At 33.9% G+C, this 23,947-nt stretch overlaps 1 protein-coding gene across 1 annotated transcript; it reads right to left on the bottom strand.

The window, feature by feature from the left end:
• On the bottom strand, positions 1-22,277 carry LOC128992324 (FAU ubiquitin-like and ribosomal protein S30). Its single transcript, XM_054415834.1, has 5 exons — positions 22,167-22,277; positions 8,099-8,188; positions 6,631-6,769; positions 1,199-1,254; positions 1-184 (listed from the first exon to the last, which is right to left on the bottom strand). Exons 2-5 carry the CDS (start codon positions 8,171-8,173, stop codon positions 59-61), a joined length of 396 nt encoding a protein of 131 aa, XP_054271809.1. The 5' UTR covers positions 8,174-8,188; positions 22,167-22,277; the 3' UTR covers positions 1-58.
• Positions 22,278-23,947: the final 1,670 nt, after the last annotated feature.

Here is a 23,947-nt window from a genome sequence, read left to right as displayed (position 1 = left end):
TAAAAATTAACCAGTTTATTATTATGGTTACAGTTTTATTATTATTAAAACATTTTATTTATGAGTTAGCGTTAGGTCCCCTCCTGCGTCCGAATGTCTGCACAACATTGACAAATCTCCTGTTGTACTGGATACGTCTCTTGGCACGTCCAGTCTTCTTCTTCTTTTTTTCTTGCTTTTCAACCTGTAAAGAAACTTGTTGAAAACGAGCACACTGAACAAAGCTCACTTCGTAAACAAAAATAAGGGGAACCAACGACGTTCCTTAACGGTCACCAAATACGGACGGGTTTAAGGGTCAACCAGATAGAAGGGGCTGAGATAGTTATGGGATGGAAGGGGGTGGGTGTTTGCTGAGTAATATTAAAAACGATACCAAAAGCTTGAATTTTTTTAAAGTTTGAAAAATAACCAATTTTCAATGCGCTCTAGCGGAGGTTATTTATAATCGATTTTCAAGTGTGAATAGTGCATTTTGAAGGAAATTTTGCCCACTTTCATTTTGTAAGGGGTAAAAGTCGCTAGAATTCAGAGTTTTCGACTTGTAATATAAAAACTGAAAAGTGCTAAAATTTTGATGTTTTTTGCGAATATCTCGGAACGCTCAAGAAATATTTGTTGGACAACTTCAGATTCGGATTCAGCGCCCCAAAAAAACATAAATTTCAGACAATGTTTCTAAGTCGCCAATTTTGTCCACGTATGGTTAATTTTTACAACGGATTGACTGGACTATTAGTAAAATTTGACTTATTTCTGTAAATGCATACGTAATATAGTTTGATTTTTATATAATATTTTTTTGGGGATTTTGACTTTGTTGGTATGGTTAAAAAAGTACTGTTGAGTTCTAAAAAATAATAAAAACATAAGGGGTGTTTTGCAGATGATGATGTTTTTAAGACAGGGGTTGCTGAAAATTCCATTTAAAATATGGCTTATGGATACACTGTACTGTGAGGTGAATGAAATGCACAATATTTACTAGTAGAAGTAAAGTTATCTAATTAGACATTTTCTTTCATAATTTGAAAATAGCATTAATGTATTTGCAGGTACTAATCCTCATGATTTTATTCAGAAATAAAACTACATTTTATTCACCAACAAATACAATATTGCTCCAGACAAAAAGTACCCAATTAATAATCATTCCAGAATTGAAATAAGATAAACTCTAAAACAAATCCTTACTAACCTTCGGGGTTTGTCCTTTGACTTTTCCGGCACGAGCAAGGGAACCGTGAACTTTACCTGTAAAGAACCACCATGGAACATTAGATTCATGTTGTTTAAGAATACTGTGTCATAGTGTTTAAATCTGTGAAAATATGTCATAGGCCTAAGACTGATATTGAATATTGACAAATGTAGACTCCTGAAGACAATTTAGAGTTTCATTGTAGTTGTTAGCCTCCGGATTGCCAAATATTAGAAAAGGTTTAAATACCTGCTATAAAGCAATCCAATTTTGTTGTCCAACAACAAAATTGGATTGCTTTATAGTAGGTATTTAAACCTTTTCTAATTTAGAGTTGTTGTTGTTGCCAAAAACCAAACAAAATCCAGTATACAGGGTGATTGATATAAGTGTGCCAGCCGTTTTATTCGAAAACCATAAGAGATATCAAAAAAGGTTAAATGGTAAGTGCCTTGGATTTGTTATTTAAAAAATGGTAGTCAAGTCAAAAAATTATTTTAGCCACCATTTTTACAATATGACCGCCAACTTTGATTTTTCTTATGGAACACCCTGTATTTTATGATGTATTCTGGTAGAAAATGTAATTTTAAGACGATTTTATTTTTGTAATTTTTTTCATAAACCTAACTGTTTCAAAGATAATAATGGTTAAAGTTTTGAAATTTCTGCATGAGAAAGAGTTTCGATAAAGGCCTAAGCAAGCATGCCAGCTGTTTTATTCTAAAACCATTCAAAATTTCACAACTTAAACCATTATTATCTTTGAAACGGTTAGGTTTATGAAAAAAATTACAAGAATAAAATCGTCTTAAAATTACATTTTCTACCAGAATACACATGAAATACTTATGTACTCTTATGTTCCATAAGAAAAATCAAAGTTACGGCCATATTGGAAAAATGGCGGCTAAAATAATTTTTTGGACTTGACTATTTTTTTAATAAAAAATCCAAGGCACTTACCATTTAACTTTTTTTTATATCTCTTATGGTTTTCGAATAAAACGGCTGGCACACTTATATCAATCACCCTGTATTTGACTAAGTTTGACCATTGACTAATCGAAAGTAGTCCAGGACCTGACTAGGGTTCTGTGTGCATGTCGTGTATAGAGAATTTTGCTTTTGCATTTCAATATAGGTGTCTTAGGAAGTGTTTTTCACTCGGGTGTCAAGTTCGCACCTGGTACGTTTTCGAGCTATGACGTCATCAAGATGGCGGCTCGGCAATTTTTAAATGCGTATATTTCGCAAACCGTTTAACGGATCGGGATGATTCTTTTTTTTGTTTGAAAGATATTTTTACAAACTATCTTTTTTGTATTTACACATTTGTTGTAAACTTAATATTTACCGCACAATATTGAAAAACTTAGATTTTATTGTTATTATATTTATTGTTTTGCTTATAACTTCTTAACCGCTGATAAAATCAAATACCACCCATTGCAAAAGTTGTAGATAATTCTATACCCTTTCCAATGATACCAAACAATATGTCATTAGACCTAAAAATAAGGCAAAGATATTGAATAAACCGTAAAAAAACACTGAAAGTGGTGTACGGTCCGGGAAAGATTAGTCCTGGACATGACTAGGGTTCTGTGTGCATGTCGTGTATAGAGAATTTGGCTTTTGCATTTCAATAAAGGTGTCTTAGGAAGTGTTTTCCACTCGGGTGTCAAGTCCTCGCCTGTTTCGTTTTCCAGCTATGACGTCATCAAAATGGCGGCTAGGGTAATTTTTAAATGCATATATTTCGCATACCGTTTAACAGATATTCATATTCATATTCTTTATTCATATTTTTGTACAAAGGTGGTACAATGAATAGCGTCAATAAAAAGAAATACAACTAGGGGTGATTCTTTTTTTGTTTGAAAGATAATTTTACAGGAAATGTTTTTTGTATTTACACTTTTGTTGTCAACTTAATATTTATCTCACAATATTAAAAAACGTGGTTTTTAATATCATTGTTTTTGAATTTGTCCTCATAACTTGTTAAACGCTTATAGAATTAAATAACTACCCATTACAAAAGTTGTAGATAATTTTATTCCCTTTCCAACGATACCAAACAATTAATGTTTGAAACTAAAATTAAAGCCAAGAGATTAAAATTTAATAAAATTATAATTTAATTTAATAATAAAATTTAATTAATATTTAATAAACCGTTAACAAACACTTAACATGGTAGAAAGTCGCATACTGGTTAACGAACCGGGATGATTCTTTTTTTGTTTGTAAGATATTTTTTAAGCCTATCTTTTTTGTGTTTACACCTTTGTTGTTAACCTACTATTTGTCAAAAAGTTATAAGCAAAAGTAAAATAAAAATAACAATTAAATGTACATATCTATTATATTATTAAAGTGATACAATCAAATTTTATGTAAACGGTTAAGGCCATTTACCAAATGAAAATATAGGCATATGGCACATCAAAATGAAGCTTAGAGTATGTAGATTTGCCGAAAAGTATTGATATGGACGAATTTCCTAAGGGCTTTGCCCCACAGGCTGATTTCCAAAGGGCTACGCCTGGCACGCTTCCAAAGTTTAGATGATTTAATTTAATTTAGTTAATGAAACAGCTGGTCAGTTCAATGAACTGGTGTTTGTTTATTTACTCCTAAAAGATGTTTGTGACGCTTTATGTAGATTGAGGAGGGTTATGTTTGGTTTTAAAGAAAGGTTGTATACGTTTAGTAAAGTATTGCTCAAAGTTTCATTTTGTAATTTATATAGTAAGCTACATATAAAGAGACTTGGCTAAAATTGAAGAATTATGGTAAAACATGTAATTCATGAAGCATCAATATGAAGCAATTGATGATGTTGCTACACTAAGGTATGTTGTCATATTATTTTGGATCCATTAACATTTAAGTAGGGGTTTAAAAGTAATCAGGTTAACACTTTTAAATCAGTTTATATTTTCAGAGTTGTTGTTGTATTTTAAAACACACATCAGCACCACTTAAATAGCTCTCTAGGTCACATTTTCTTCCCGTTGCAACGCACGGGTATAGCAGCTTGTTTATTAATATTGTGGGATAAATAGTAGGTTAACAACAAAAGTGGAAATACAAAAAAGATAGTCTTAAAAAATATCTTGCTAACAAAAAAAGAATCATCCCGGTTCGTTAAACGGTACGTGAAATATACGCATTTGAAAAATTGTTCCGGCTGCAATATTTTCCGGACTACCTACCATTTTAAGTGTTTGTTAACGGTTTATTTAATATCTTGGCTTAAATTTTAGTTTGAAATATTAATTGTTTGGTATCGTTGGAAAGGGCATAAAGTTATCTACAACTTTTGTAATGGGTAGTCATTTCATTTTATAAGCGTTTAAAAGTTATGAAGAAAAACTCAAAAACAATGATATTAAAAACCACGTTTTTTAATATTGTGAGATAAATATTAAGTTGACAACAAAAGTGTAAATACGAAAACATTTCCTGTACACATTTGATGACGTCATAGCTGGAAAACGAAACAGGCGCGGACTTGACACCCGTGTGGAAAACACTTCCTAAGGCACCTATATTGAAATGCAAAAGCCAAATTCTCTATACAGGATATGCACACAGAACCCTAGTCATGTCCAGGACTAATCTTTCCCGGACCGTACACAGCTTTCAGTGTTTTCTTACGGTTTATTCAATATCTTTGCTTTATTTTTAGGTCTAATCACATATTGTTTGGTATCATTGGAAAGGGTATAGAATTATCTACAACTTTTGCAACGGGTGGTATTTGATTTTATCAGCGGTTAAGAAGTTATAAGCAAAACAATATATATAATAACAATAAAAACGACGTTTTTCAATATTGTGCGGTGAATATTAAGTTTACAACAAATGTGTAAATACAAAAAAGATAGTTTGTAAAAATATCTTTCAAACAAAAAAAGAATCATCCCGATCCGTTAAACGGTTTGCGAAATATACGCATTTAAAAATTGCCGAGGCGCCATCTTGATGACATCATAGCTCGAAAACGTACCAGGTGCGAACTTGACACCCGAGTGGAAAACACTTCCTAAGACACCTATATTGAAATGCAAAAGCAAAATTCTCTATACACGACATGCACACAGGACCCTAGTCAGGTCCAGGACTACCATAGACTTCTTTTCAACCCATTGTAAAATCTTAAGCTGGTTTTTTATGTGCGGTTCGTGTTAGTGCTGTTCAGCGCTTGTGTCGACAACATTTTTTTTTCTTATTCTATGGATATTTCTAAAATAACTGAATTAAAAAGAAACAAATTGTAAACAAAAACACGCTTACTGTTGATGAACTAGACCATTTTAGCATTAAAATTGTCTACAGCTGGAGACAAAATCTATAGTGAATATTATAATTAATTGATCGATTGTGTTAATGATAGATAGTAAAATTGATGCAATAAAAAAGATAAAATTCAAGAGATGGTTTAATGAACATGATTTTCTAAGAACTGACAAAATGTAAACAAAAAGGTAAATAGAGTATTATAAATATAATAAAACATATGATTTGTGTACAAAAGGCAGGCAGAACATAGTAATCAGAGAGAGCTTCTAACAGATTGAATCTAGGATCTAATTATGTACAAATTTATCATCATCTAAATTTTATTAGAATAGTAACAATAAATTATGTTATAAACGTAAAAAGTTATTAGTATTGGATCTTTACTAATGATATGGAAACAGCCACCTATCACAATTACTAATAGGTAGCCTAACTATGCTTTTAAGATAATAAGAATAATTCTGAAAAGCTTCTTACAGTATTTAAGTCACAAACATACAGTACATAAAGGAATCAACAAAAGTCAAGATACTGCCATTAAATTAGCCACAGTACTGAACCTGGGTAATATCCTGGACTATATTTAATAGGAGTTTTCACCCCATGATAAATTTTGAGCCCTCAATATGTTCGCTACCGCAAAGTACTAAATTTTTCATTCATATGGACCAGCGACGCACATATGTGATGGCTAGTTTCTACCCATAGACTGCAATTGCATATGCGACAGCTAGTTTCATTAAAATAGACTGACTTTGCATATTTGGGTCGGTGTTCCAATGTTATTAAAAGCTTAAATATCTTTGTAACGGTCTATTGAAAGGCCCTGAATTCTCTGCAGTGGTCTAGAGGAATGTCTCGCACATGTGCGTCACTTTGTCTGTGGATATGATTAGTGACGTCATATGATAGTTGGCAAAACTATACTTTCCTTTGCTGCATCACTGGCATATGGTGAGTGTTTACCTACTGTTAACCTGGAAGTGACACCCGGTCTCATGTGTAATGTTACAATGTATATACCTCTGTCCGTGGCAATGACCGCAGCGTCACATATATGTGGCGATCGGTAGCGAACAAGTTAAAACATGACAATCCTACAGTAACAATCTCACCTCCGAGCAGTGGAATGGTGACATCGATGCTGTAGTCGCCAGTGAGCTGGGCGACACAGGAGTCATCAGTGAGAGGTTTGCCGCAGTTGTAGAGGCTCAACAGCTCCTTGGGCAACTGTTCCAACTGTGCCACTCGGCCCTGGACATGACAATTGACAGAGTAAATCATCATATACACGCAGTTGCAAACTTAACAATATTCAACTTTCAGAAAAACCTTTAGCAAAAATTCTTCATTTTAAATTTGTATATGAGCACAATTTTACATGGCTTATTACAAATAATGTTCATGATATATCAAGTTTCCATAAAATTTTGTTTTATTGGTTATACAAAAATAAAAAATAGTACAACTTTATGAAACTGAAAAAAATCATGATCACACAAAACTATAAATAAATGTTTGATATGTGAACCACTTGTGATACGACAGATGCATGTACAAAATTTATGCTCTCCGGAAAAACCATTATCCGGACTGGCCTAGGTCCCGAGGAGTCCGGATAAGAGGGCGTCTACTGTATAAAGTTCTCACCATATTTACGCCACTGAGATGATTGGTTAATGTGATAATGCAACACACAAAAACTTTCATGTCTTCAAATTCAGCCTAGGCTATACACAACACTTATAACAATTGACTTGACAAACAGCAGCTGATATTCACCCAAATCAATGCAAATAAATTCTTAAGGAGTTATTTTTTCCAATGGTACCAATTAAAATAGTCTTAAACAAATTAATCCAGTAATATTTAAAATGAAAATTAGGTACTATTAGCCTAATTATATTGGTGAAAAGAGGAACTAACTAACTAACTAGATGTAGGGTCTCCATTCAAAACTTCTAAGTAGTAGACACAGGCAAAATATTATTAATTCATATGTTTTTAATGATGGTAAGGGTCAAAAGCCTTACGGTAGAATAGATATGCAAAGTTCTGGAGGCATCGCAATGTGTCATAGGGGACCCTAGAGGCAAACAGACTTCTTAAAACTGCGGAAGACGATTATAGTTTTAAAATACCACCACGAATATGGGAGATGTCCAAGATTTTTCTTTGATTGTGAGAGACTATGATGATGTGGACTATGACCAGATTTCTGGTTTTAAATACGGTAGCGTATGAAAAAGTGATTGCGAACACCATTATGTAAAGTTTGCACGGTTAAAAATTCTGGACGTCATTGCAATTGCAGTGGATGATCACGATTTCACTGTGAATCCTCTGACTCAGTGTAGGCCTATAAAGAGTTGACATTTCCATACTATTGATTAAAAAGCTTTGTGAAATCCAATTGGAATCAGCTCGTCACTATTTATAAATTTGACCGTAAAACTCATGGTTTATTCTAGATTTTTACCCAATTGACAAAACTCACGGCTCTTTCTCGGTTTTGGGGGTTTTATGATTAAGTGGGGGGGATTAAATTGTACGCTAAACAATCAAAACCGATTCTGGACTCACCTTGATTAGGGCAATGGTCTCATTGCCTTCACACTCAATGACATGGTGCTGCTGTCCACGTATTTGTAGCTGCATTTTGATTCTTGGAATCTGTAATAAATTTCATTATGTTCATTTATAAAGGAATTAGGTTACCAAGTAGGAATGTTAAGGCAATATTTGGCAGCAATTAATTAATAGTAGCCTAAATTAACAAACAGGATTAACACAAGATCACCCAAGAAACTAGTATATCTATCATGACAATTTGTATCCTAGATCTAAAATGTTTTAATCGTGATCACGATGCAATATGCAGTGTGTCACCAGCTGTATGCAGCTGTGTCAGACAAACAGCCAGAACATTGCACAAATCCTATTGGAAGTGTTTGTAGGTAGGCCTAGTATGAATAATTTATAAATAAAAAACTTTTTTAAACAAAACATTTTTAAACGCCCTAAAAAGTAGAAAATAATTTACAAATAATTTATAAATATGTTGAGAGAGTATAAATACTCGTACGATTTAAAACGAAAAACGTGGGGTGCATGCAATAGATAGTTTACCTTCACCTACTGAACTAATGTATTATTATCAATTAATTGCATGCACCCAACGTTTTTCGTTTTAAATCGTACAAGTATTTATACTCTCTCGACATATTTATAAATTATTTGTAAATTATTTTCTACTTTTTAGGGCGTTTAAAAACGTTTTGTTTAAAAAAGTTTTTTATTTATAAATTATTTTATACTTTTTAGTTTTAATGTCTGTGTGCATGATTAATTAATCATTTATAAATCGATTGACTCTTACATCCTTATATAGTGGGTTATTTACAATTAGCCAATCAAGTGCCTTGTAAACACGATCTGGTAAAATGGTATAATCTCTGGATACATTAAGGTTCTCCAGAGTTTCACTCACAGGGTTGCCACCAAAGTGAGATAAAAAAATTCATGCATAATTCAAGGTTTTCATTGGTAGTTTTGAAAAATTCATGGGGTATATGCTCGCACAATTTCACCATAAAAGAGTATTGCCTAGTTCAGAATTGTACATTAATTTATCGACAATATATAGTTTTGTGTGCTACTATAAAATAAAACACATTTCATGCGTTTATTTTAGAGTGAAAAATAAGAATTTAATAAAATTTATCCAGTCTAAAAAAAGTAAAATCACAGATGAAAAAGGATATTTAATAAAAATCTTGTGTGTGATAATACAATGTAATTCTTAAAAAAAATTGAAACATCTGATTTAACAACATCATAACTTAGGCCTAATGATAAATTCAAACGTTAGAAGAAATAATAAATAAATAATAAGTCGGATTGGTAGCTAGGTATAGGCCTAACCTAAAAAACATTGCATCCAAACATAAAAGGTTTAACTTAGTTAATCCAGCAATGGCCTAGAACTTTACTGTCTAAACATCAAATTAAGATAATAGGCATAACGCATAATTAAGATAATAGGCATAATAAAAACAAATGTTAAGAACATGATCAAGAAACGGTTAACTTAGTAATGGGCCATATCTAGGCCTACTAAAACGCACATGCAATCTATTACTTTATACTGTAACACAGTAGGCTAGCCTACATTGTAATCCAAAGCTGAATCTAGGCTAAGTTAGGCCTGAACCAACTTTTATTTATTGAGAAGATTAAAGGTTACCGACTGACTGATAAAAACACTAAAAAGGTAATATTATGTAAATAAATATTTAGTTAAATAGTTAAATATTAGTGGATTAGTTAAATGTAAGTTTAAACATAGGCTAACTTTTAAGTAATAAAAAAATAATTAATTACATTACAGAAAAGGTTAAAATAAACTTAGTTTAGAAGGATGTTTCTTCCGATTGGATCAGTTTATATATTATCATTTGCCTACACAGGTTTAAATCACAGTTAAAACAATTATTTAATTAAATTTACATCTCATTAGTTAGATTCGTATTGACTGAAAACACCTATGCTTCTAACAAAACATTTACATTTACCTTCCTCAGAACGAAATCACCATTTTTCAGCACAACATTGACTTCTTGCAACTTAGGCCTAAATAAATAAACTTAAACTCATGTTGTAAACACATTTACTCAACACTGACAGTAGTTTGAAATACGACATATTTCACCAAACAAACACAGAAGACGATTAAGTTCCAGCCCAGCCGGAGCAAGCCATTTTGACCTTTATGGCAAGGCAAGGTACTTCTTATTTTAACGTTGTAAAGTATCGGAAGTATGATATATCAGTAATAAAAAATATTTAATCTGAACACTTGTTCCACTGAGTGTTGGGTAATCAATTATAAGAAGCACAAAACGGAATCACGAGTGCAAAAAGTGATCTTACTGTCCAGTGTCCACCACTACTTCAAACGTTTGACAAGTTTCAGATCAGTTTAAAACTTTTAGGTTATGGTTATTCTGTATTTCCTTCCACTCCACACGAACACTAGGACTAGAGTTAAGAGTAGAGAGTAGAGAATGAGTGAGAGCGAGCATCAATTCCGATTGTCGATGTTTTCGAAACATCGATGTCTTTTCTATCGATGTTCGAAGTTGTTTGTTTACATCGATGGTAGATTACCGAACCGATGATTTGGTTTGTTACATCGGTCTTTTAGGCCAAAAAAAGTAATGAAATACAGTATTGATGACGTTTTCCGTAACTGAATTGTATTGGTTTTAGGTTAATTGGCTGTTACAGTGCAGAGAACAGACGAGAAACTCAGAACAAACATCGATGTGATCGATGTTTTGGCTCCGAAAGCATCGATTTTATCGGTAGATCGGTACTCGGTAGAGATGGGCGTTATAACATAACAGGATGAATAACAGTGTTGCGGCCACGGCAACGTTATCGCGGCAACACGTTGCGGAGAACTCCCTGTTATTATAATAACGTATCTATCTACACAATGTTGCAGGAAAGCCGCGCGGACAACGAAAACGAAAACATGCATTGCCATTAGTGCCGTTGCCGTAACGCTACCAGAGCAACGATAACTTCTGAAACGAACTAGAATGAGAATAACGCATCTTGTCTGGGCCACGCCCGACTCCCGACTACAACTGAAAACTGAACTGATCAACCGACAACGATAACTGAACGCCGCAACACCGACCGGCAGACAACGGTTTATTGGTTTATAGCGGCAACGAGTTGGCAATCGTTATTGAAATAACAGGTTGCCGCAACACGTTATTGGGCAGCTGCGTTATCGTTATAACCGTTGCCGGAAAACAACGATAATTCTCATCTCTAGACTACTCGGCTGACGTCGGTTACGATCGGATTTGACCTTGAATAAACTACGCAATCGTTTCTGTTCGTGGCATGGCAACAAAACTTTTTATCTTGACACTCCCACTTTGACGTTTTATCTCGGTGTTCATTTCGAGAATGGTTTTAATACGGAGTATTTGATTCAGCACATTTAGGGGTTTTGGCTGAATTATTAATAATGATTTTGAGAATTCATGGTCCAATGGCGAAATTCACGCATAATTCACGCACTTTTTCATGGTCACCTAAATTCACGCATAATTCACGCTTTTCAAGGTTTTCATGGCTGGTGGCAACCCTGTTAGATGGAAATCAACTTCCCGTTGAGCGTAGGCCTGACGCTGACGTAGTAGTCTTGCTTCACGTTCCTGACTTGTCTCTCTAGCTCTTGATTCAGAATGTCTCAAACGATCCGATTCTAGTCGAGAAATATGCGCTTCGGTATTCTCGACTGATCTCGCTTGGACCAATAGTTCATTGGCATTCTCGCGTCCGACATTAGCATGTTTGGGTACTTGTGCAGTTCGCTTACGCCATTTTGCTAATCTTGCAGATTTACAAGTCTTCGATTCATGTTGAAGCTTAACTTCTATTTTTTTCTTCTCCTTCTCTAGCCGTCGCTTGCGTTGGGTGGCTTTCTCCTTCCAATAAGCCGTGGATGGCATTGAGCTCCTCAAGTGCGTATTGCATCGATGGCAGGCAAGCAACACTTTTTTAGCAGAAAGTTCCGGTGGCAAGTATGGCTCCGGTGAAATAGAACATTGTTTCATAACCTGATTAGGGTAGCACATTTTCTTCCAGATATCACAACACTTGTCACAAAAAGTGCTTTTGGTTAGATGGAAATCAACTTCCCGTTGAGCATAGGCCTGACGCTGACGTAGTAGTCTTGCCGATTTACAAACCTGCGTAGCTCGCTTAAGCCATTTGGCTAATCTTGCCGATTTACAAGTCTTCGATTCATGTTTAAGCTTAACTTGTCTTTTTTTCTTCTCCTTCTCTAGCCGTAGCTTGCGTTGGGAGGCTGTCTCCTTCCAATAAGCCGTGGATTGAGCATAGGCCTGACGCTGACATAGTAGTCTTGCCGATTTACAAACCTCCGATTCCTGTTGAAGCTTAACTAGTCTTTTTTTCTTTTCCTTCTCTAGGCGTCGCTTGCGTTGGGTGACTGTCTCCTTGACCATAATATGAGTTATCATGCAATATTCACAAATAATTGATATTATTACATGTTTACAGTTCGTTAATCCGAAAACTCACAATATATAATAATATAACTATAGTTTGTTATGGAATTTCTCTGCAATGCATTCACTCAAAATATTTATTGTTTACTTTATAGAATACTAAATAAACAAAAATTGACATTATTTACAAACACCTTGATACCTGCAATCAGATTGTTTATCTTTATTTTGAAATGTTTGTTTGTATAAAGAATCTCTTGGGAGCATAACCTGTACCTCTTAACCTCTGCTCTTCGAACTGTCAAATTTAAGTATTTACAGCTGACTTAAATTAGTTGTTATATTTACATCCTTTCAAAATGTCAACATGAAAAATGTGGAAGCCCATGGGGCGTAGCCCAAGGGAAATATGAAAATTAAATGATATAATATTGTATTGTCATGCATTTGTGAGCTATGTTTCAAATTTCAAGTCTCTAGCTTATCGGGAACATCGTTTAAAATTGATATCAAAATTTGTAGGAAAGCGAGCTAATAAAAACAAGCCTATGGGGCGTAGCCAGAAAGGAAATATGAAAATTAAATGATATAATATTGCAATGTCATCCATTTGTGAGCTATGTTTCAAATTTCAAGTCTCTAGCTCATCGGGAAGTATCAAAATTTGCAAGAAATCGATTTAATAAAAACAAGCCCATGGGGCGTAGCCCAAGGGAAATATGAAAATTAAATTGTATAATATTGCATTGTCTTCCATTTGTGAGATATGTTTCAAGTTTCAAGTCCCTAGCTCATCGGGAAGTTAGTATAAAATCGGTTGCAAAATTTGTAGCGGACAAGAAAGCGACCTAATAAAAACGTTTTAAAAAGGAAATCATACTTAGGCCTATGTAACAAACTGACAGCTTTCACTGAGCCAAAAGGCAATATAACTTAGCCTATTTGCTCATTATCTATCTCCAAAAGCATTGTTTGCCAGCTGTAGTTGTCTCGATTTTACCGGGAAGCTCTTAATGTTAACCATCAGTCATCATGAAACTGACTTTATTAGCGAATTTCCCATATAGGGAATATGTTATTACCTAGACCCAGGAACAATTTACTTTTTTGTCTTGTTGTTCCCAGAGGCTAAAACCACCATTCAAATTCATAAATACAGTAAACCTTCGATAGTTCGACACGGGCTGAACTATTTTGTCAAGTGATATATTAAATGGTTAACTTAGGCCGTCGACACACGGGAAGACTGTTTTCCAACTGAAATCGGCAACCAGTTGGACAAACTAGTCGCCTACGTCCCGACCAATGTAGTTAGGTGGGACAGTACACACGGTGCGACTGCGATGCGACCAGTTGAGGACCAGTCGGCGATCAGTCGTTAAGCAACCGGACCTGCCGGTTGCTAGGTGATTTCAGTCGCCTGGTTTGAACAACTTTTCGCATATTTGTATTGCGCTTTTCAAGGATCAGGTATACCAACTGCGATAACTCTTCGTAAGCACTTTTTGACATCCTGTACATAGACTGAAATTTTGCGTCTGTTTCTTGTAATGCAGCAACAGCTACAAAGAGCCTACATTAAATATTGATTTTAACATAAGGATGTACCCAACACCTTCTACTCTACGCTTTCTTGATTGTTTATAAAACACTAGGTCTTTTTCATCTATATTACTCATTTCAAACACCATACACAGTAGGCCTACACAGTATCGTTATAACAAAATTAGAACTCATTTACTGTCTCAACTCAATTATAGTCGCGCCCGTGTGCGGATGTAACCAACGCAACTGCAACCGTAATCGCGTCACAAAACAGTTGGTTCAACTTTAGTTGGGTTTCGGTCTTCCCGTGTGTCGACCGCCTTACTATTGTGATGGCAGCTGACTTGAAAATTAATTTGTAATTTATTGTTGACTTGAGACTTAACTAATGAACAGTGAAATTGTTAAGCTTTTTAGTATTTCATAAATTTGGGTGGTTTCTATTAAGACTTGTGTTTTTACTTTCCTGTATATTAAACTCCATTTACTCCCTATAGTTCGACATCCCTTAAGTCCACAAAGTGTCCAACTATCGAGGTTCTACTGTAAGTCTGTTAGCTTGATCCCTCGCATAAAACAAATCATCTGATTTTGACGAAGTTTGCTACAAGAAAGTAAACCTTCGTTTATCGAACAAGTTCGCAAACCAGCATAATCGGATTATGGGGGGTTTTATGGGGTAGGCCTACTCGAAACAAAAAAATTTTCTCTTTATTTCAAAATCATTTTAATGAGCTTAAAAAAAAAAAACAACGTAAACATAACTTGTATTTAATACCCTAAATGTAGTCCTTTAAGGAACTTATTTAACTTCAAAAGTTATAGGCCAGTGTTTTGCTAGGTTCTGTAGTAAAAATTTAAAAAAAAACCTGTAGGGCTAGCATTTAAAGAGAAAGTAAATAGCAGTTCTAGAGCCGCGTCTCCACCAACAGAACATAATTTATTGTTCGGTGTTGGTTTGGTGGAGACGCCTTCTCGAAGTAGTAGCGGCAGGGCCGCTTTAAGGGTAAGTGGAGCCCTGAGCAAACCCAAAATCAGTGTCCCCATTTTTTCCTAGTGCGGGCAGACGGTGGTTGAGGGGCACCCGGTGGGCGCCCTCAAACCTTCAGCGCCCCTGGGCATATGCCCAGTCTGCCCGTTTATAAAAGTGGGCTTGAGTAGCGGACTCTTGTTGGCTGTAAAAGTTCGCTCCTAGACAGAACATTTGAGTCAAAGTCACATTTGTCCTGTAAAACTTTTAGCAGTTTTCATCGTTTCTAGTTCTAGTAAAGTTTGGCATTTGCAAGCGGGGATTTTTTTCCAAGACGTAAACTTAGTGTTTTTGATAATGAACTATTTTTTCAGGCCTAATTGTTAAATTAGTTTCAGTATTGTTAAATGGACAGTTGTCTCTACCACCATCGAGGAGGTCGACGAGTGGACATGAGTAAATACATAGCTGCTATACACCCTAAATAACGACGATCTTATGTATATGCACTCTTTACTACACGATATCACCAACTAATGAAAATGATTGGATCCCTTATGCGAACATTCGATTTGTTCGTCCGCGAGCTATTAAAAATGATCGTTGAACATGTTCGATGAACTGATTATGGAATGTTTGTCGGTTTTTTATGTTCGCTATCATGTTCGGAGAATCAAGTTCGGTTGGTGGAGACCACGTGGGCTTAAGTAGCCGCACAGAAATTAGGCAGAATTTAGTTCAACAGAAATTAGGTGGAAATTATGCATTTAATAAGGTGACCATGGGAACCTATAGTAATTTATAAATTACTAGCAGAGTACCCGTCCTTCGTACGGGGTTGGCATATAAGTATATTAGGTACTCAAACCCCGATCATTTTAATTCAGTTACTTTCATTTTTGACTGAGGCTTATCTCTGTCGCGATTACTGTGTTTAGTGAATTGAATAACTTACTAGGCCTAACACAAACATGAACAATTGGAAGTATCGTCTAAGGAAGAACAAGACAAAGCGGCAGGCCTAGAGGCATTTGTAAATGCAGCTGAGCGTTGATTATTGTGAACTTATCACTTTTTATTTAGACATTGAGGTAGGTAGGCCGGGCTTTATGCGGATTCGTGACTGTACTTAGTCCTTTGATGGTAGGTTAGATTAGGGAAAGTTTAGGTCATAATGAACCAAGTTGTTGATTTATGTATCTTTAGACTATTTTTGCACTTTTGAAATAGTATGGAGATACCGGTAACATAAATCAACAACTTGGCTCATTATAACCGAAACTTAACCATCCTAATTAAAATAACTTCAAAACACTAGCCTAAATACAGTCATGAATCCACATAACCCACAACCTACCTACCTTACATGTCTTTTCCATTTATAAAAACTAATTTAACCTGTTTGAGAAGTTTAGTTGGGTTATGATAGGTTAGAACAGTTTCAATTTGTAATATATCTTTTTTTTTGTAAAGAAGTTTGGTCATAGATAAAACGTAATAACTAGTCTAGGGTTGGTTAAGACTGCCACTACACCATTATCATGTGACATTTTAAAGGTTGGTAACATGAGGTAAAACCAAAGCTAACCCACCCAGTGAAATGAAGAACTAAACAAAATGTAAGTTATTCCTTCTTCATCTATTCTATATATAATTCAGTTTTAAAAATCTTTGTACAACTAAATCTAGAGTTCTACTGGACCGATTTTATTAATTAATGGGTCGTTGGAAAGCTTAAGTCGTGTAGATTTGCAAATAATTATGAAAGTTTGTTTTTGTTATGATTTATGGTGAAAAATTTAAAAAAAACATGTTTTCCATAAGAAATACATTGAAAACGGTGCTTTTCACACTTTTTATTTGGGCGCGACTTTTGGCTGCCTTTTTTTAATATTTCCAAGAAGTGCATGGTATCAATTTGTAGGAAATTTTATTCTCTTTCAGAATATCACCTTCCACTTTGGTCGATTTTCTCACCATTTAAAAGTTATTTGCAAAAAAGCTTAGCAACCTCCAAATTTATAGTAATGAGAAAATATTGAGATTGGGATATTTTTGTTAAACTTTGTACAACTAAATCTAGACTTCTACTGGACCGATTTTGTTAATTAATGGGTCATTGGAAAGCCTAACTCATGTAGATTTGCAAATAATTATAAAATTGTGATTTTATTAAATATTTGTGGTGAAAAAGTAAAAATAACAAAAATACATTAAAAACTGCTTTTTCAAGTTTCTGTTTTTATGATTCTATTTGTAGCCAACTTTTGGCTGCCTTTATTAAGTATTTTAAAGAAATGCATAGTAGTTATTTGTAGTAAATTTTATTCTCTTTCAGAATATCACATCCACTTTGGTAGATTTTTCCTTCATTTAAAAGTTATTGGCAATAAGCTAAGTGATCTCCAAATTTATAGTGGTGAGAAAATAGGTACTGAATTAGATATATTTTTGTTAAACTTTGTACAACTAAACCTAGACTTTTACCGGACCGATTTTGTTACTTAATGTTTAATGTTAATGTTACTTAATGTTGTGTTGTGTTGTACTTAATGTCGTTGGGAAGCCTAATATGTGTATATTTTCAAATAATTATAAAAGTTATTTTTTAAAAGATTAACTAGGTAAAACCCGTCAAAGTCGACAGTTACTGTTGAAGTTGCAAGCAAGATCGTTTGACTATAAATCAATGATAAATAACTCCATTTTTTGAACAGTTTGTGTTGTTCGTGATTTAGCTGTGTGCTTTAGGTGCGACCAATCTTAATAATCAATAATTCAAATGGAAGCTGGTATTTCACTGAAGGATTTTAGGTCAAAACAAATAAAATAACGTACAGTATCCAAGATATAATCAAATTTATATTTTCTGATTGAGTGATACAGTATGTTGAACTTATCTGATTAAAACTATCAATATCTCAAGTGAAAGCCTTTGAAGTATTTTAAGACCAAGACATATGAAATAACTTAAATAAAAATAGAGTTACGTATCATTGATTGCAGATAAGTAGCCTACTATAACGATAGTAATTATTGTTGATTCGTGATTCAGCAGTCTGCTTTAAGTAGTTCGATCTTAACAATCAATAGCTCAAATGAAAGCTGGTATTTCACTTAAGGTTTTTAGACCAAAACATTATAGGGTAATGTAATTAGAACTGCTGGAATTCATTTTTAATTGAAGTGGAAAAAAATAAAATTTAAATTCTTTTGTCCAGTAATATACCTGTTTGTTAGATAAATTAATGATGATCCTTGATGACACATATGTGCTTGCATAGCTTTATTTTAAAACCAAAATTATGAAAATCGGGTGGGTAGAAGAGCCAAACGATCTAAAAAAACATTTTAACTCCCATAAGAAATGTACGGGGAGGCAGTTTGTGCATAACTCGAAATATACGTCAAAATGAATGCCAATACTTGATGGCAAATCTGTGGTCCCTTCCATACCTTTAGTTTAAGGCCAAAATTATGAAAATCGGTCGGGTAGAAGAACTAAACCGACTCGGAAAAGAAAAACCAATATTTTTTATAGATAGCAATAATTGGTTTACCAGTATGCATAATCTAATCATACGAAACATGTGTTAATAATTCAACAGCTTATTGTTATATTGTTATCTAATTGATTTTTCTTTGATTAAATGTTGTTAACAATTTGCATTTGTGTTTAAAGTGTGTTCCTTATATTAAGTGTGTGATTCTAATGTCATGTGCTTAATCTGTACCATTAATATTAGTGAGTAAAGTGGTGTATAATCCATTTCAAGTGGTCCAAAGGTAATTGCTTCAAGATTTTTAATTTTTTTTAAATATTTTTATCCTTGAAAGTACATATCATTGGAAGTACAAAAATACAATTATTTTATTTTTCTACTGTATGGCGGCCATTTTTTTTTAGTCAAATGCCCGTTTTCAGCGATTTCAGAGCTCTACGTTAAATTAAATATCTCTGGTTCTACTAATCCTAGAACATTAAAATGAAAACCAATCTCTTCAGAAAGATCTAAACTTTAATATGGTAATATAGTTATGCACTTAAAACTAAATAAATAGGTCTAAGGGTGTCTACTACATTCTGGATAAAAAATTCATGGACAATTCCCGTACATTTAAGGACTTTTGTCGGTGTGATAACAGAATAATATTCCTGATTTGTCAAACTGTATTAATCTTGTTCTTCATTGTAGTTGTTCCAGAGAGAAAAGTAAATAATAATAGACAAGAATTAAATTTCAAAATAGAAACTTATTGAAAGTAAACAAACATATACTTTAGGTACAGCTTTAATAGTGTAGCAGAAAAACGCAATCATTGTCTCCTGCAATAGCGACAAAATCCTAAATATCTCCATCGGTCACGGAAACATCATAACATAGCTTATCCGATCCAGGCGGATTAATTTGGCATTATTCGCCCTGGCACAACGTTAGGTTCTCGACTACTTTTGAAAAAAAATCTGTAATGCATAATGAATGAATATATTGTAACTCGGTTCTAGGTACAAAATCGGTATGGTAAGCGGCTACCAGTAAGCACAGAGTAAGATTATTGTCTTTTCATCTGCAAAGTTAATATTGACACATAGCGATCATTAGTTAATCTTAGGCTCAATTACATTTTCTTAGTATATTTTACAGCTCTTTCAAAGAGTCAAAATACCCAGGCCTAGGCCTAATTATTTAGGAGGGCCTATATAAACTGAGTAACAAACAATGAGGTTATAATATCAGCAAAGTCACTACAATATCATCATTCTAGTTCATAAGATTTAGAATGCTTAAAGCATACAACGCAATAAATTAATAAATATGGGAAATAAAAAAAATTTAAACCTGAACGCCAACAATGTACAAAGATACAGAAAATGCAATGAAATAATTTGAAACCAAGTAGGCCTACGTAGTGATAAAAAATTAATGCAATCAACAATGCTTGTGGTTTTGTCAATTGAAAGATAAAATATCCATAACAAAGGGGTTTAACTTAACAAAATAAGACTGTAGATTAGTTACATGTTTTATATGAAACCGAAACCATAAACAGTTTTATGGCACTAGGCAATGGCCAGCGGCAAATTGAATGTTCAAGACGAAAATACAAGTAAGAAGTGAAATTTAACAGCCATTATAAAACCATTATTTCCATGATAAAATATGTTTCTAATATATGGGATATATGGGATCTAATAATGATTACTCTAGTAATAAATAAAGAAGTTGTAAAGAAATAAAAGTGATAACACTTTTATGAGCTAAGCTACTACTGAGTCAACAGTTCTTGGAAGTACTTGATTGTCGTGATAAAATATTAATGGGTTTGAGACTGCTAATGGGGTTTTTATTGCATAATTACTCTAGTAATAAATTATGAAAATGTAAACAAACATCTGATAAACCTTTTGTGCTCCTAACCAACTAGCGATTGATAAAATTATGGCCCATTAAAAATTTAAGGACATAGTCTGGTATTTAAGGACAATTCCCGTACATTTCATGGCCAGTAAAAAATTAAATTCAAAAAAAAAATAAGTTTGCGCTCAAAGAAATTGTATAAATTATAGGCCTATAAATATTTGAAAATAGCTACTTTGTTCTAAATTTTATGAGGATTCCAAAAATATAATAGTATAAGGAAGTAGATTTGCAAATAAATAAGTTATGGGCAAAAAAAAGATTTCGGTACATAGCGTTTAGCTAAGAATGCATAGCCTAACCATAGCTAGGAATCTGGCTGATAATTTACATCATATCACTACTGTACCTACTTCTTCAGGATCATCAACCAGCCCTTCAAAATCACTTAAATCTTCTTATAATGCACCACGTAGGTATATCACTACTTTTGATTTTTAACACTAAAAAAATGATAAACGTAATAAAACACATCAGTCATCGATGCGAGGTTAACCAAGCTGTTTACAAATACGCACGCCACTCGCGTCAGCTGTCTGCTACAATTAAGATCGGCTCGAGAGAAAAAAGCGCTTAGAGACAGACCTCGGGAGAAAGCTTAGAATATGCCAAATAAAACGATACCTAACTCGATCCAGTTCAATCCGATTTTGTCAGTCGTAGCCTAAACAGTGTTTGTGAGTCGAAATTTCGACACAAAACACTACACCGAAATTTCGGCACATAACATTCTGAGGGTTAAGACGAGTATAAACAGTTTCACTAAATCGCTAAAACTCCTCGGTCCACTAAAGTTAACTTATTGACCCATCTAGACCACCATAACTTACATCATCAGGTACTCAATGAACCTTAGATTCACAATTTTATCTCCGTTGTACAGTCACATAGGAATATTTCCGACAACAACTGATTATATTTTTGGATTTAGCATGCAAAAAATGGGTAGGTGTGTAACTGCGGGGTGTGTACGAGGCTCTGGGCAATAATTCTTACAACCCTGTGGATCTTCTTTTGGCCCAATAATCTTTTTATGTACAAATACCCATATCAGTAGATAGCCATTGAAGCTACTGCTGAATGATGGTAGAAACAGGCTACTGAAAAGCTACTCAACAGGAAAATAACCTAAGTCTAAGAGCCTTCAAGTGTTCAGACAGAAGCTTTCCAAATAAGTGGCTTTCGAAGGCAATAAGAGTTAAACTCAGCTAAGTTCAAACAGATTTTTGAAAGCGCTAAGTTATAGCTTGAGATGTCCATTGTCCTAGACCTATGTGTGACAAGTGCTAACCCATAACCAGTCTAGGCCAGGCAAAGTTTGGCTACACTGCTACACAAGACATCTTTTTATGGGATAGAAAAATAAATCAATATATAAGCTGCAGACTAAAGAAGAGAAGTGGTTTGATCGTCAAGTAAAGATGGACTAACGGCTTTAAAATCAAGGGTTACACAATTAAGGACGGCTACATTCTTAGTCTAGGGGAGTAGGCTAAAACGAAAACAACTACAGGTTAGGACTTTAGCCCGTACAGGAAGTGATTGGGTTGAACACTCAGATTTTACATTTTTCTATACTAGTAATTTAAGTTTCAATAACTTACTGAGCAAAACAGTGTTTATATGGTCTAATAAAACTAAATAATGTTACATTAGCTCACCACGTGCAATATCGCCTCACAAACGGGAAGATGAAAAAGGAAACGTCAAAGGCGATTGTAAAGAGTAGAGAGTTGAGAGTACTAAGTAAGTGATCAGAAAGCAGAAAAATATTGAAGCTCATAGAGTAAAATTGGACTTTAAGCAACCCATTGGTTATAGAATATTAACGATATTAACGTTTTCACATAACTTCAGAAATTCAAATGGAACGGGCGCTGTGAGCGTAATAAAATCGAACGCCGCTTTGATTTTTTTTTTCTTGCCTTTGGCTATTTCAAATTACCTGCCTAGACACAAAAATGCCTTAAAACTTAAAACTATCAAAAATTGGTATTAAAAATTTGAGAAAATAATTAGGAATGCTAGAATATTTATTTCATCATCCAATATTCATTTTAGATTTTAAACCTAAATTTAATAAGTTTCTTTTAAAAACGGTAAAAATTAAAAAAGGTAATACGGTTCTTTTAGCGAATTTCCCATATAGGGAATAAGCTATTACCGTAGTACTCATGGTAAGACCTGGACCCGGGACCGATTTTCTTTTTCGTTTTGAGGTCCCTAGAGGCCAAAAACACCATCCGTTCAAATTCATATATATATATATATATATATTTATAAATATATATATATATATTTATATATATATATTTATATATATATATTTATATATATATATTTATATATATATATATGTGTCCGTTAGCGCGATAACTCGAGCAAAAATGATCCGATTTTGATGAAATTTGGTACAAACGTGTAAACCTACGTTTATTCGAACGAGTTCGCGAACCAGCATGATCGGACCATGGGAACGGGGGTTAATGGGGGCTTTCATGGGGTAAAAATGGGTTTTTCCAATTTTTGACCGAAAAAACATAAAATTTTGTAATTTCTTTCCAAACTATTTTGTAGAGCTTAAAAAAACAAATAATTTAGTATATTGAAGCGTTATAATTCGCCTAGCTGTTATGGAGAAATTGTTAATTTAAAATTCCCATGTTATTCTTATGGAGAATAAGTAAACTGTTGTAGTTTGCTTGTTTATTAACATATTTTGCCCATATTTGGAAAATGTTTTAATTTCTTACTAACTATTAACATTTTACATAAAAAAACACTTTTACCCTCCCTGTTGCAGCAAACCTAAGTATGTGTTAAACTGATTCTATTTAAATAGGGAATAAATGTGATATTTTTAAGGAGACATTTTAGTGTAAATCCAATCAGGCAAATGGAAATTCGCTTAGTCTGCAGGTTTGCTGCGGCGGGGGTATTTTAATACTCGGATTAAATATTGGTAAATATATTATTTTTGATTCGTGAAACTCTTAGGGGACCACGGCCACCTTACACTCCAGGCTGCGGCCTCCGAAGTGGCAACATCGCAAGTAGGGTTGTAACTAACAGCCGTTTTGTTTTGGAGACAGCTAATGGTATTTTTGTATTTATTAATAATATGAAAGCTCGGTTACTGGGCTTTGAAAATATTGACTCCACTTTGAATATACAAATATAGGTTTTCAATTTAAATATTGTTTTGATTTCCAATGTTTTTTTACTTTCAATATTTTAATACATTTATGTTCATAAATGTATTTTTAAAAAATAATACGCGAACAAGTGAGCTGGTGTCACCCAATGCCACACTAAAAAAAATAGTTTTTTTTAATGTGGCCTCTTGTGTCACCCTGTCTGCCATGTTAGACGTGAATCGTCTGGTGCTAGTCAACACGACTTGCAACGTTGCCAAATCTACCAGGCAGCGGCCGTGTGAGAT

The sequence above is a fragment of the Macrosteles quadrilineatus genome, unplaced genomic scaffold, assembly GCF_028750875.1.
Source record: "Macrosteles quadrilineatus isolate MER2022 unplaced genomic scaffold, UCM_ALF_1.0 Scaffold_4__1_contigs__length_99947679, whole genome shotgun sequence".
NCBI lineage: Eukaryota > Metazoa > Arthropoda > Insecta > Hemiptera > Cicadellidae > Macrosteles > Macrosteles quadrilineatus.
Note: the sequence above shows the minus strand (reverse complement) of the source record. Positions and strands in the feature narration are given on the sequence as shown.